The sequence below is a fragment of the Phoca vitulina genome, unplaced genomic scaffold, assembly GCF_004348235.1.
Source record: "Phoca vitulina isolate PV1807 unplaced genomic scaffold, GSC_HSeal_1.0 scaffold2, whole genome shotgun sequence".
Lineage (NCBI taxonomy): Eukaryota > Metazoa > Chordata > Mammalia > Carnivora > Phocidae > Phoca > Phoca vitulina.
Window position 1 is genome coordinate 1741622 of NW_022589705.1, and position 13854 is coordinate 1755475.

General features: G+C 38.5%; 1 protein-coding gene across 1 annotated transcript in view; it reads left to right on the plus strand.

Moving 5' to 3' along the window:
- NOTCH2 (notch receptor 2) overlaps positions 1-13854 on the plus strand; it is a 169775-nt gene that overhangs the window by 83807 nt on the left and 72114 nt on the right. Inside the window, exon 5 of the mRNA XM_032420428.1 lies at positions 4359-4481. Coding sequence (XP_032276319.1) covers positions 4359-4481 — 123 coding nt within the window. The remainder of the gene's footprint in view (positions 1-4358; positions 4482-13854) is intronic.

Sequence of the window (13854 nt, forward strand, 5' to 3'; positions counted from 1 at the left end):
GAGACTTGTCTGTTTCCCTTTCCCCTAGAACCTTAAAATACATTTTTATGAAGTGATTGCACTGTAACTTATTCATATAAGCCTTACCACCACCTCCCCTTCTTGGGTGGACTTTCTTACAAGAATTTGCTAGCTATTTCCTAAAAGAGGTCTGTATCTCTATTTTTAAAGCATAAATCCTGTCTTAACTCTGGAGGAGAACTGATTTGGCTTGAGTTTTCTCAGACATGGGAACTTTTAACCTTAGGTTAGTTTTTCAGATTTTTGCAAGGGAACTCTGGGGTCCCAGACAGCATACTGATTGAAACTGGTTCAGTACTGACTCCTGCCTATTAGCCATGTAAACTTGGATAAGTCAGCCATATGGCCCTCAACTTCTTCATCTGTAACATAAAAGGATCAGAGTAGATAATCTCTAAGGGCTGTTTTGATTCTATTCATATATAATAGTATTAGCTAATATGTATGGATCACTTGTCATGCATCAGGGACTGTTTTAAGTGCATTCCCCCCTAATATAATAGCTTTATTGAGATATAATTTGCATACCATATAATGTGCTCTTTAAAGTGTACAATTCAGTGGTTTTCAGTGTATTCACAGGTACGTGTAATCATCACCACAATCAATTTTAGAACATTTTTATCACTCCAGAAGGAACCCTGTACCATCAGCAGTCACATTGCCTTGGTCCCTAATTCTCCCCCAGCACCAGGCAACTACTAATCTACTTTCTGTCCCTATAGATTTGCCTGCTCTGGACATTTCATATAAATGGAAACATATGTGGTCATTTGTGATTGGCTTCTTTCACCTAATGTTTTCGAAGTTCATTCATGTTATAGGAGGTGTCAGTGCTTCCTTCCTTTCATGGCTGAATAATATTCCGTTGTAGATTCACCACATTTCCCCCCTACTTTTTAAAAATTGAAGTGTAATTAACATACAATGTTATATTAGTTTCATATGTAAAACATTGATTCAGCAATCCTATATGTTACTCAGTGTTCACCACATTTTATTTATCCATTCATCAGTTAATTGACATTTGGGCTGCTTCTGCTTTTTTGGCTATTATGAATAATGCCACTGTGAACATTCTTATACAAGTTTTTGTGTGGACATGTATTTTCATTTCTCTTGGGTCTATATTTAAGAGGGGAATTTCTGGGTGATATGGTAACTCTGTTTAACCTTTTCAGGAACTGCCAGATTGTTCCAAAGTGGCTGTACTATTTTACATTTCAACCAGCAGTATATGAGAGTTCCAATTTCTCCACATCCTCACCAACACTTATTATTGTCTGTTTTTTTTATGGCCATCCTAGTTGGTGTGAGGTGACATCTCATTGTGGTTTTGATGGGCATTTCCGTGTGATAGCTAATGACGTTGAGCATCTTTTCATGTGCTTATGGCCATTTGTAGATCATCTTTGGAGAAATGTCTGTTCAAGTCCTTTACCCATTCTATAATGGGCTATTTGCCTTTTTATTATTATATTATTTATACTGTATTTTTATTATTGCTCTAAGAGTTCTTTATATGTCCTGGATACAAGTCTCTTATCAGATAAATGATTTACAAATATTTTCTCTCATCCCGTGGGCTGTCTTTTCACTTTCTTGATGGTATCTTTTGAAGGCCAAATGTTTTTAATTTTGATGAAGTCCAAACTTTCTAATTTTTCTTTTGTTGCTTGTGCTTTTGTTCATATTTATGAAAGCTTTGCCTAGCCCAAGTCACAAAGATTCACTCCTATCTTTTCTTACAAGAGTCTTATAATTTTAACTCTTAGGTTTTAAGTTAATTTTTGTTATGGTATGGGAAAGAGGTCCAATTTATTCTTTTGCCTGTAGATGTTCAATTGTCCCAGCACCATTTACTGAATTAAGTGCTCTGTGTATCTAACTAATTTATTCTTTATAGTAACCCTTTGTGGTAGACCCTGTTTATTCCCCCCAGAGAGGAAAGAAAGTTCCAGTATCTTGCCCCTGTTCACTCACCTATTGCATGGGAAGGTGAGTGGGACATTGCATGGGAAGGTTAAAAGTTGAACCTAGGCCCCAGAGGCCATGCTTTAATCATGAATTAATTCTTAGCAACTTGCCTTCTTACCTACTTACCTTTGACAGGGAAGAACTACCTTGAAAATAGTCAGTCAGTCATAAAAAGAAAACATTTTATTTCTTATAGTTGTGGTTATGCTGAAATGCTTCTGCTTTCTTAATCTGTCTGTGGTTGGTGAATTCAGTTAGTTGTAGCGTTGGCTGATATAAATTTAGGGTCACAGTTTCAATTCCTAATAGTTTGGCTACCAGGGCTTTATCACCTCCCTGTCACTGTAGTCAACCATATTAGTCTTAGTCACCAGAGAGATCAAGTTACCAGTTCCAGAATACCACTAGACCACACAGGTTCCAGCAGTGGTGAGCCAGCAGCCCTATTTCCCTCCCACACTCTAAAACTCTATCTTTAACTCTTCTAAGGAATGTTTCCATTAAGAGCACTGGAGTAGGAGCAAAGACCTCAGTTCTTGTTCAGACACTGCTACTCAGTGGATCTGTAGATTTGCCCTTACTTTATCTTAATTATGGGTGGGCTTAAACCAGAATTTTCTGAGTCAGTTCATTTGTAAGACTTTCATACAATTAAACAGATATATGAGTAATACGGTAAATTTTTAAAAATCTGAGTCTGTAAAAATTTTCACAGTCTTTCTCAAGCTTACTTAATGATTCATCTGCTTGAATGGACTGAATACCAAATGCCCAGAGAAATAGAATTCTCCTTAGGCAAGCTTTCAATTATCCCCATCTTCTATGAAGTGATTTCCTTTGGTGTCAGTAATTTTTTTTGCTACTTGGTTTATACCCATTTACATGACTGCCGCTTTATTCAGAGAAACCAGCCATGTTGCAGTGTAACAAAGCAGCTGTAGAATACCACAGGGGCTTGTGGTAGGAGTGAATAAAGCAAGGTGTGATTGCTGTCTGTCCCACTCACCAGACTGTAAATACCCCAAAAGCAGGGACATTCTGTCTTTTTTACTCACAGTTACATCCCCCGTGCCTAGTATAAGACCCGGTAAGTGTTTTGAGTGAGAGAAGAAGAACCTTAGGGACATTTTGAAGAGACCAAATACTTAGTCATACTATATTTCAAATAGGAGAATGATCAGTTGAAAATTCAGTTTTAGGGGCGCCTGGGTGGCTCAGTCGTTAAGCGTCTGCCTTCGGCTCAGGTCATGATCCCGGGGTCCTGGGGTCGAGCCCCGCACCGGGGTCCTGGGATCGAGCCCCACATCAGGCTCCCTGCTCCGCGGGAAGCCTGCTTCTCCCTCTCCACTCCGTCTGCTTGTGTTCCTGCTCTTGCTGTGTCTCTCTCTGTCAAATAAATAAATAAAATCTTTAAAAAAAAAAAAAAAGAAAATTCAGTTTTAAAGCTGGTAGTCTTCTATTTTAATAGCTAAGGGATTTGGTAGCCAAGGAGAAAGGAAAAAGCTCAATATATAAATTACAGAGAAACACACTGTGGGCAGTTAGGGTGAAGTTTGGTGTGTTGGTTTCATTTTTCATAAAAGGGAAAATCAAGAGGAAGGAAGTAATGCCATAAATGTGGAGAGAAGGATGAAGAACTTGAAGGGTTGGTAAGTTTAATTAATAATAATGCCACCCCATTTTCAGATAGCTTTTTATGTTTATAATGCACTTTACTCATGATATGGCACTAGAAAGGCAGGTTGGGCAGGTGGAATCTGCCTCATTTTACAGATGAGGAAGCTAATTCAGAGTTTGTAATTTACCATGTGTTAAATAGCTTATAGGTAGTGAGGTTGGAACTTGAACCATATCTTCAGACTGTGTGTGAGCTCAATATTTTTCTTTTATTTCCCACCCCAACCTAGTTTTCCCAAGCAAACATCCTAAGAAGAAAGTAAATGAATTTAAATTTAATTAGGTGATCTTTTATCTATTCTTCCCATTAATCTAGCATGGAGCTGGGGAAAATCTAATATCCCCCCCCCCCCACCTTTTTTAAGAACCAGTGAATAGTTATCTAAGTAGACATTTATCTTCACTGGGATTTTATTTCATAAAAACACTTTGAAATACTTGTGAGGTAACTGCAAAGGCATGTCATTGGCATCATGAGTCACTTTAACTGTCTAGCTTCTCTTGAGGCAAGAGAAGACAGAAGATTGGGCAATTTTTTGTATGGTGAGTCCTGGGTTAACCAGCTGCTAGCTCCTGAAATGAAATAATGAAGTAGGTCTGTTCTGATGACCATGTTCGGTAGAAGAGCTGATGACTTACTTCTGCATGAGAATTCATTATTTTCTCTGTTCTTCTCTATCCAGGTTTTGAAGGGGTCACCTGTGAGCGGAATATTGATGACTGCCCTAACCACAAGTGTCAGAATGGAGGGGTTTGTGTGGATGGGGTTAACACTTACAACTGCCGCTGCCCCCCTCAGTGGACAGGTATGCACACTGTGGTAAATCAGTCAGAATGGGACATGGATTGGTAACCAGAGGAAGGCTGTTACTGAAGTGGGCACCTTTTACAAGGGTCTCTGTGCTACATCATTGGGTATAGTGCTAACCCCATATGTTCTCCTATGCTCATTTAAAGAAAAATATTTTCATAGGTATTTATTGGGCCACTGCTCTGAACTCAGTACCTCAGCACCATGCTAAGGTGCTATGGCAGATATGAGAGAAAAGCATTACTGACAGACTCTGAGGTCTGGGAAAAGCAGCACATTGCCTAGGATATAGCAGATACTTAATACATATTTGAGAGGAAAAGAACATAGTTAACCATGAAAATATAAATGTTCTCACCACACTTACAAAAAAATAGGTACTATGTGAAATAATTGATGTGTTCACTAATCTTATTGTGGTAATCATTTTGCTACACAGTCTATAAACATATATCAAATCATCACATTGTATACTTTATTTTTTTACATTGTATACTTTAAACTTATACAATGTTATATGTCAAAAATATCTCAGTAAAGCTAGAAAAAAAAAACTGCAACTTAAGTTTTGGTATAGTATCAAAAAATAATCATAATTATATGAAAGGCTATTAAAATACTCTTCTTTCTTCCAACTAAAAAGTAAAAATATAAGTTATATACACTACAAGAGTTCAGAGCTTATTCATGGACAGAAATCTATCTCATCTTATTGCCATGTCCTCTAATTATGCAAAGGGTTGGGCAGGCACCCTTGATATTATTTTTATGACATCCATCTACGTTTCTATTTTTTTCCTTTTTTGTATCCCTTTTTGCACATAGGACAAGGATAGATTTTTCAGCCTCAGACATTAGTCTTGCTTAATTTTACAACCTCTTGAAGTGTCTGATGTTGTCTTAGGCAGATTTTCCACTTATTTTTGAAAGTTAAGTGATTTTATGCAGACATTTGGTTCTAATTTCTGTTTATATCTATTTATCTAACTGAAAGTGGAAACAATTAAGAACTGATTAAGTGACTAAGAACTAAGCCTTTTTGAGAGAACTTGATGATTTAATGTGGAAATCCAAGAATAAGTTAATGTTATAAGGAAGAAACTTCAGGGGCGCCTGGGTGGCTCAGTCGGTTAAGTGGCTGCCTTGGCTCAGGTCATGATCTCAGGGTCCTGGGATTGAGCCCCGCATCGGGCTCCCTGCCCAATGGGCAACCTGCTTCTCCCTCTCCACTGCTTGTGCTCTTGCATGCGTACTCTCGCTCTCAAATAAATAAATAAATAAAATCTTTAAAAAAAAATAAGGAAGAAACTTCAGCACCAGTGAGGAATTTTGCCCAGCAAAGAAGCCTTGATGTTGGATTGCTGCCATTACTATCTGGTATTCTTTAGAATCTCCAAATTACTTTCCCTTATCTGTAGGAGCTAATTATTTAGAGTACTCTTTAGACCTGTACACTATGAATAGAAAAAGATTAAAAGGGTTTAAAACTTTAGTAACATGATTTCCTGGAAGGGCACACATTTTTTATTTTAATCTCCAAGCTGTCCTTTTTTATACTTTTCCACTGGGTTTCCCTAGAATTGGACTTCCCTAGAATTTCTTCTTGGTGTCTTGATCCTAGGACTTCACTCCCAACACTCTGCACTTTCTGTCATATTCTCTCTTCTCTTTAGCTTTTGCTGTGTCTCTGGTAGATTTTTTTCAGAGGCCATTTTTCTTTTCAACTCAAAAAAATTACTGTGAAGTTCATTTCATGACAGTAATAACTGGAAAGATTTAAATTTTTCTCTTTTTAATGATCCTTACAGTAGTATTGGACAGGATGAGGTGCTTGTTAGGAACTTGACCCCATCCTAATCTCTCCTTTGTTGTATATGGTACTAAGGCTTCTGATGCCAATGAAGATTAAATGATACTGTGATTTCACTGCTGAGTTTTCCTTGCTGCTATACTCTGTTTTCTGCCTTGATACTAATTAGGAAGGTGCATTCTTGGGGAAGCTCTCCCAGGGAAATGATATTTTATCAAAATTTCTTACCCCAAGATGTTTAATAAGTACCTCTTTTTATGAAAGTCCTTATAACATGTTTCTTTCTTCATGTGTTTTTGTATTTTCTATAAAGGATGGCAGATTTCTGAATAAGCTCAATGTGACAATATTTATTTCTTTTGATCTGCTGTCATTTAAAGTGACTCTCAAGGGTACCTGGGTGGCTCAGTTGTTAAACGTCTGCCTTCGGCTCAGGTCATGATCCCAGGGTCCTGGTTGATCAAGCCCCGTATTGGGCTCCCTGCTCAGCAGGAAGCCTGCTTCTCCCTCTCTCACTCCCCCTGCTTGTGTTCCCTCTCTCGCTGTGTCTCCCTGTCAAATAAATAAATAAAATCTTTAAAAAAAAAAATAAAGTAACTCTCAGTCTTTGGTTTCCCACCACAGGTTTCCTTCCTCTTTTTCACTCATGCCGATTCTTTGATTTCCAGTGGCAGCCTTGTTTTTTGCTATCCCCATCAGTAACAGGATCATGTCTGAGGTCTTTCCTCTGCTATATGAATTCCTTCCTAGTCTCAACCCTGTTTACTTATCCAGTCTTCGCATGCATCCAACAGCAGTAAGAACTGCTTCCAGTTCTCCTGTATCTGCTGCATCCTGTGTCTTCACTCACAACATTCCTCTTCCACAGGTTCCCTTCTCTACTCCTCTCCCTGTTGTCCTCACCAGTTTTGCCTGCCTGGCTCAGGTCAAGTGGCTGCCTCCTTCAGGGACTTTCCGTGACCTCTCTCCAGGCTGAGCTAGGTATTCTCCTCTGGTTCCCTTACTACACTGTACATTCCTCAGTGATAATGCTTGCCATGGTAATATTGGCATTATTATATGGTTGAGGTGAAGGAAATAACGAGTTACAGGATGACTGAACTGTTGCTGGTAATACCAGTTACTACAGCTCTCTACGCACCTTTGTTCTCAATAGCATACAGCCGAACTGTTCACCCTCCCAGCCCTCACCTCATTCTGAGAAGAACAGAGAAAAAATTGGGAGTCATAGGGTTCCTATTTCTATTGATATCAGAGCTATAAATTCGGATTAGTATTTTCTGCTTTATGCAAATTAAAGAAATGAATGGGGCTAGGGGCTGGGAGTTAACTAATGTTTGTTAGTAACCAAATACTGTGCTAATTACAATGTTTTATTTTGTATAATCTTTGTGATAACTGTATTAAGGGTGGAGTTTATTAAATACCCTTTTTACAGATGATGATGGATATACAGGAGGGCTAAGCAGTTTACTCCAGGCGCATAGTGGTCGGGTTAGGGTTTGCATCTCGCCTTGTTGAACCCCAAGTCTGTGCTCAAATCTCTGGTCTTTTTCTATACAAATTGGCTCTGTGGATTGTCCTTTTTTATTTTTTATTTTTTAAGAATTTTGAATCTTGGGCGCCTGGGTGGCTCAGTTGGTTAAGCGACTGCCTTCGGCTCAGATCATGAGCCTGGGGTCCTGGGATCGAGTCCCGCATCGGGCTCCCTGCTCAGCGGGGGGTCTGCTTCTTCCTCTCCCTCTGCCTAACACTCCCCCTGCTTGTGCCCTCTCTCTTTCTCTCTCTCTCTGTCCAATAAATAAATAAATAAATAATCATAAAATAAAATAAAATAAAAGAATTTTGAATCTTTTTAATAGACAGTGTTCAATTTATAATTTCATTATTCTAGGATGTGGTGATTTATTCTTTATTTTTCTTTCCATTTTAGAAATTTTCCTGGTTACTTTGAAATTAGAAGTCAATATTGAATGAATATTTTATATTCAGTTTGGAGATTTTTTCACTACACCCAAGAGCCTTATTGCAACTTTGTTCAGACTTCCCTCTACAATTTGCAGCTATAGAGTTGAAGCATGAACTGTTTGGTCTGGCTTTTGACACAATAGAAAAAGAAGGGTTGGAGTTAGTCTACTAGGAGAGGAAGTGAAGTTGCCCTGTATCTGAAAAAGAATGGATGGGATTATATAGCTGAAGAAACTAGGTATCAATTTGAAATAAAGGAGATTTGTGAATTTGCCATGGTTTTTTTTTTAATTAAGTTTTTTATTTTAATTCCGGTATAGTTAACATATAGCATTAAATATTTATAAGTTTTTAATGAGAGGAGCCTGATAGGCACTATGTTGTTTTATAAATACATATGCAGAGAAGTTTTGGTCTTTAGTAGCAAGTTCTGGGCTTCAGGATGACCAGAAATTTTCTCCGAGTCTTTTCATGGTTTGATTTGGGATAAATGAGTCAGCTTCCTTTTCTTCAGAAGACTTTATTTGCTATCCATGGAACTAATATCTCTTAGTTACTTTATTGGGGTATTGGGAGAATAAATGGTGCAATAAAAAACCTACTGAGCCTTTCATTTATCATGTAAATTAAATTACATTTAATTTTAATTATAAATTACACTTTCAACCGTAAATTGCAGTTACCACGTAAAACATTCCAGATCCACACTGTTTTATATAGTAGTCACTAGCCATATTTTGCTATTGAGTATCTGAAGTGTGACAGGTCGAACTGAGATGTGCCACAGCTATAAAATACCTGATTTTGAAGACTTAGTATGAAAAGCAAAAGCAGAGTGTCTCACTAATAATGTTTTAAATATTGGTTTAGATACTAAAATGATAGTGTTTTGGATATATTGAGTTAAATAAAATATGATATTAAAATTGATTCCATCAGTTTCTTTTTCTTTTGTTTAAGTGCTACCAGAAAATTTTAAATTAAATCTGTATATCTCATGATATTTTTATTGGACAGCACTACCTTAGGTATAAAGATATTCTATAGGTATTAGCACTGCTCCTACTATGTAGGAGTATCCTCTCTGATCCAGGGTGGTAGCAGGATAGATGTGTAGCTGTTTGTACAGGGGGCCTTGGGTTTGCCTCACTAGAAGAAAGCATGTTGCCCTTGTTCTGGTGTGATTTCCACATCAGTTATGGACAGAACTGTGTTCTGATCTAGTCTTTTCACCTGACGTGGCCATCTAGAACAGTATTCAAAAGCTACCACTCTTCTGGATGAACTAAAGCCTAGGTAGAAGCAAGAAATTGGTGTTGGGAGTTGGGCAAATGGTTTACTTTTTTATAGGAATTTTGTTATAGAGACGTCTGAGTAGTTGGATGTTCCTTTAGGAAATGGAAATAAACCTAAGGATCTGATGAAGCCTGAGCACAAAGGTCTTTACTATTACTGTTTTTGGCCCCTGAGAGAAGTTCTGCTCTGGCAGATAGCCACCTAAGAAAAAAAAAAAGTTATAAAAGGCTCCCAAATTAATTAAAGCAGTGTAGATTAATGTTTTGTCTACATAGATTGTTATTTGAATTTTCTTTTTAAAGGTTCATTTCCTTCAGAATTAAAGTTGCCTCTAAACTCAACTCACAAATTCCTCTCTGGCAGCTTTTGGTTTGGGTTCACTCCTAGGGCAGACGTGATTTATTTTCCTGTGCTTGTTATTAACCCAGAAATGTAATTTTAGCTTGGGCTTGGAATAGTGCTTTGGGACGCTAAGCAGAAGTGAACAGTGGAAGTTAGGTGGACATGAGTCAAATAAAACCAACCACATTTTCTCTCAGCTCTCCTTTTATAACTGATGAGCCCAAAGAGTTGGTTAAGATTCCCTTTACTGTCAGTTGCTCCAATTTCAGTAAAAATTTTTTGGCATGAATCAGCAAGTACATACTGCCAGAGGTGGTGCTTTAGCTCCTGTGTCTGGGAATGGAGTCTTTTCATGGCAGTGTTTTGATTTTGAACTAGATGCCTCATTTCAGTCTAGCCTCTAGTTGGTGACAAGCTGTTCTCTAGGATGAGAGAACAGGCTTTTGTTACAACCACTTTTCTGTTTTTTAAATACTATAGGAATGGAGGCTTTTGGTTGAGAGTGGAAACTATGTATATCTGGGGCTGCAAAAGTATTCTCATTTGTATTCTGCATGGGGGAATGGGAAAATGCATCTCCCATTTCAGTTTCTCTGATGTGAACTTGATTGTGAGGACTTGATAAAAGCCTGTTTTCTGGAATTCTGCTTCACCCAATTTCAGTTTGCTATCAGCTGGGCAGACTGCCAGAGTGCTAACCTAAAACACCCTCATCCTAAAGGTCTCAGGGTTGATGAGTGGTCATGTTGGTGTGAGCAGGGGTGGGTGGTTAGGATAGCCCCCCCACAAAATATAGGAGGTGAGACTGAGGCATCTTTTGTGCTCTTGTGGTCCATGACTCAATGTCTGACTTTGGCTACATTCCAGGCAAGATCTAGTTTCATTCCATGGCTTTTCAAGCCCCTGCAGAATTGTTGTAAGGTAGTTTCAATGACATATTTATTGAATAACTCACTATTATATCCAATATACTATGCTGGATGCTATAAGAGACACAAAGAAGAAATAAATCAATTCTTACCTTTTTTTAAATTTTATTTTATTATGTTATGTTAGTCACCATACAATACATCATTAGTTTTTGAGGTAGTGATCCACAATTCATTGTTTTCATATAACACCCAGTGTTCCATGCAGTATGTGCCCTCCTTAATACCCATCACCAGGCTAACCCATCCCCTCTTCCCCCTCCCCTCTAACACCCTCAGTTTGTTTCTTAGAGTCCATAGTCTCTCATGGTTCATCTCTCCCTCCGATTTCCCCCCCTTCATTTTTCCCTTCTTTCTCCTAAAGTCCTCCATGCTATTCCTATGTTCCACAAATAAGTGAAACCATATGATAATTGACTTTCTCTGCTTGACTTATTTCACTTAGCATAATCTCCTCCAGTCCCATCCATGTTGATGTAAAAGTTGGGTATTCATCCTTTCTGATGGCTGAGTAATATTCCATTGTATATATGGACCCCATCTTCTTTATCCATTCATCTGTTGAAGGGCATCTCGGCTCTTTCCACAGTTTGGCTATTGCGGACATTGGGGCTATGAACATTGGGGGGCATATGGCCCTTCTTTTCACTACATCTGTGTCTTTGGGGTAAATACCCAGCAGTGCAATTGCTGGGTCATAGGGTAGCTCTATTTTTAATTTTTTGAGGCACCTCCACACTGTTTTCCAAAGTGGCTGTACCAACTTGTATTCCCATTAACAGTGTAAGAGGGTTCCCCTTTCTCCACAACCTCTCCAAGATTTGTTGTTTCTTGCCTTGTCAATTTTTGCCATTCTAACTGGTGTAAGGTGGTATCTCAATGTGGTTTTGATTTGAATTTCCCTGATGGCTAATGATGATGAACATTTTTTCATGTGTCTGTTAGCCATTTGTATGTCTTCTTTTGAGAAGTGTCTGTTCATGTCTTCTGCCTATTTTTTGACTTACTTGTTTTTTGGATGTTGAGTTTGAGAAGTTCTTTATAGATCTTGGATACCAGCCCTTTATCTGTAGTGTCATTTGCAAATATCTTCTCCCATTCTGTGGGTTGCCTCTTTGTTTTGTTGACTGTTTCCTTTGCTGTGCTTATCTTTTAAGGATGGTCAGATTCACTAGGAAAAAAGAAGGAAGTCTGCACATAACCACAGTAGGAGATAGAAACTATAAATGAATATGAGTTTGAAAGAAGACATGGTTAGAAATTGGGGGCCATCTAAGTACTTGGTTGGATGAAGGGGGAAATAGAGCAGAGTTTACTTCTGTTTTGAATCTGTGTAATGAGAGAATATGGGTTCTATTGACAGAGATAGAGAAATGGGCTAGAGATGCTGGTGAGTTTGAGGTGAGTTTTCCAAGAGAAAAGCACTTAACAGTAAGACCCAGGAGGTCAGATTAGAGGTAGGGGCTCTAGACTCAGATTTTGAGTCTTGTTTTTGGTTGCCCTGTGAATGTATCAGGTCTGTAAGGGAAAGTGTGTAGTATGAGAAGAACCGAGAGTTTGGACCTAAATTGTGAGAAATGTCCACACTTCAGAAAATGGAAGAGGAAAGGGATCCAAAGAAGGAAGGTGAGAGAAAAGGATGTGTGTGAGTTGGGAGCCTCTGCCATGACAGCATCCCTGAGCCAGGGGCTGCATTTTAAGACTGTGCCCTTGCCTAAACTCTGCATGTCTCTCTGGTCCCATCTGTGCTCTTTTACCACTGTTCCTGGTTTATATGCTTACCTCACCTGGGAGGCTCTCAGCCTCCGGAGGATGGGGGTGGTGTTACTGATTTTGGCATTCTTGGGACCAATTTTAACAAATAGTAGTTTTGAATGGATGATAAACAAAAGACTGAAATAAGAATGATAACTGCAAAGAGTTAATCAAAATTTTTGAGGTCATTGGAAATTTTTTTTTTTTAAGATTTTATTTATTTATTTGACAGAGAGAGAGACAGCGAGAGAGGGAACACAAGCAGGGGGAGTGGGAGAGGGAGAAGCAGGCTTCCTGCAGAGCAGGGAGCCCGATGTGGGGCTCGATCCCAGGACCCTGGGATCATGATCTGAGCTGAAGGCAGACGCTTAACGACTGAGCCACCCAGGCGCCCCGGAAATCTTCTAAAATGTAGTTTCAATATTAAGGAGAGAAGAATGCCAAATTGCAAAGGGTTAAATTAGAAAAAAAGTGGGTGTTGAAGAAGGAGGAAGGGGAGGAGTGGGTATAGGTCACTTATTCAAGATTTTGTACAGCTGAAAGAGGGAGAAATGCAGGGCCGTAGCTACAGGGGACAGAAACTTCATTCATGTGACTGAACTAGACTGAGTTAGGGCAGCTAGAAGAGGGTTGGTTAATGAACTGGGTTATTTAGGAGGGCTTGACTCTTACAAGTGTTAGTGGGGGATAATTAGGTGAAATGTTTGTTGGGAATGGGGAAAGAGGTATACGGGAAGTTACAGTCAGAGTTGAAGTACCAAATTTGAGATCTTGTGGTTGGAACAATGAGTGTCTCATAATGAGATCCAAAATGTGAGTGTGCTTGTGATATGGAGTGGATGTGGAAGCTGTTGAGTTGAGAAAAGTAAAGAACTCTTGGCTTGGATGACCTTATTAGTCCTCAACCCAGATATTAATTTCATGGGAGATGGGAAAGGAAAGAGTGAAAAGATCCTAAGTCATGTGTTTAAATCTTTCAAGGAGGTGGAAATTGGTCCATGAGGACAACAGATAGAGGTGAGATTATTTAAATTATGGTATTTAGTATTTAGTGTTTTTTTTTTAAAGGTATACATGTTTAGAAAAATTTGGATTTGAATCCATCTCTATTTTTTAGTGTCAAAAGTGAAACTGCATATACTAATTGCTTCTTCTGTAAGATGAGGAATAAGCATACTTTTGGTTCTCTTATATCTTCTTTTCACTCTCCAGATTTTGTTTATATGATCTGGGATTTAAAAATTCATACCATAGTATTGCTATTGAAT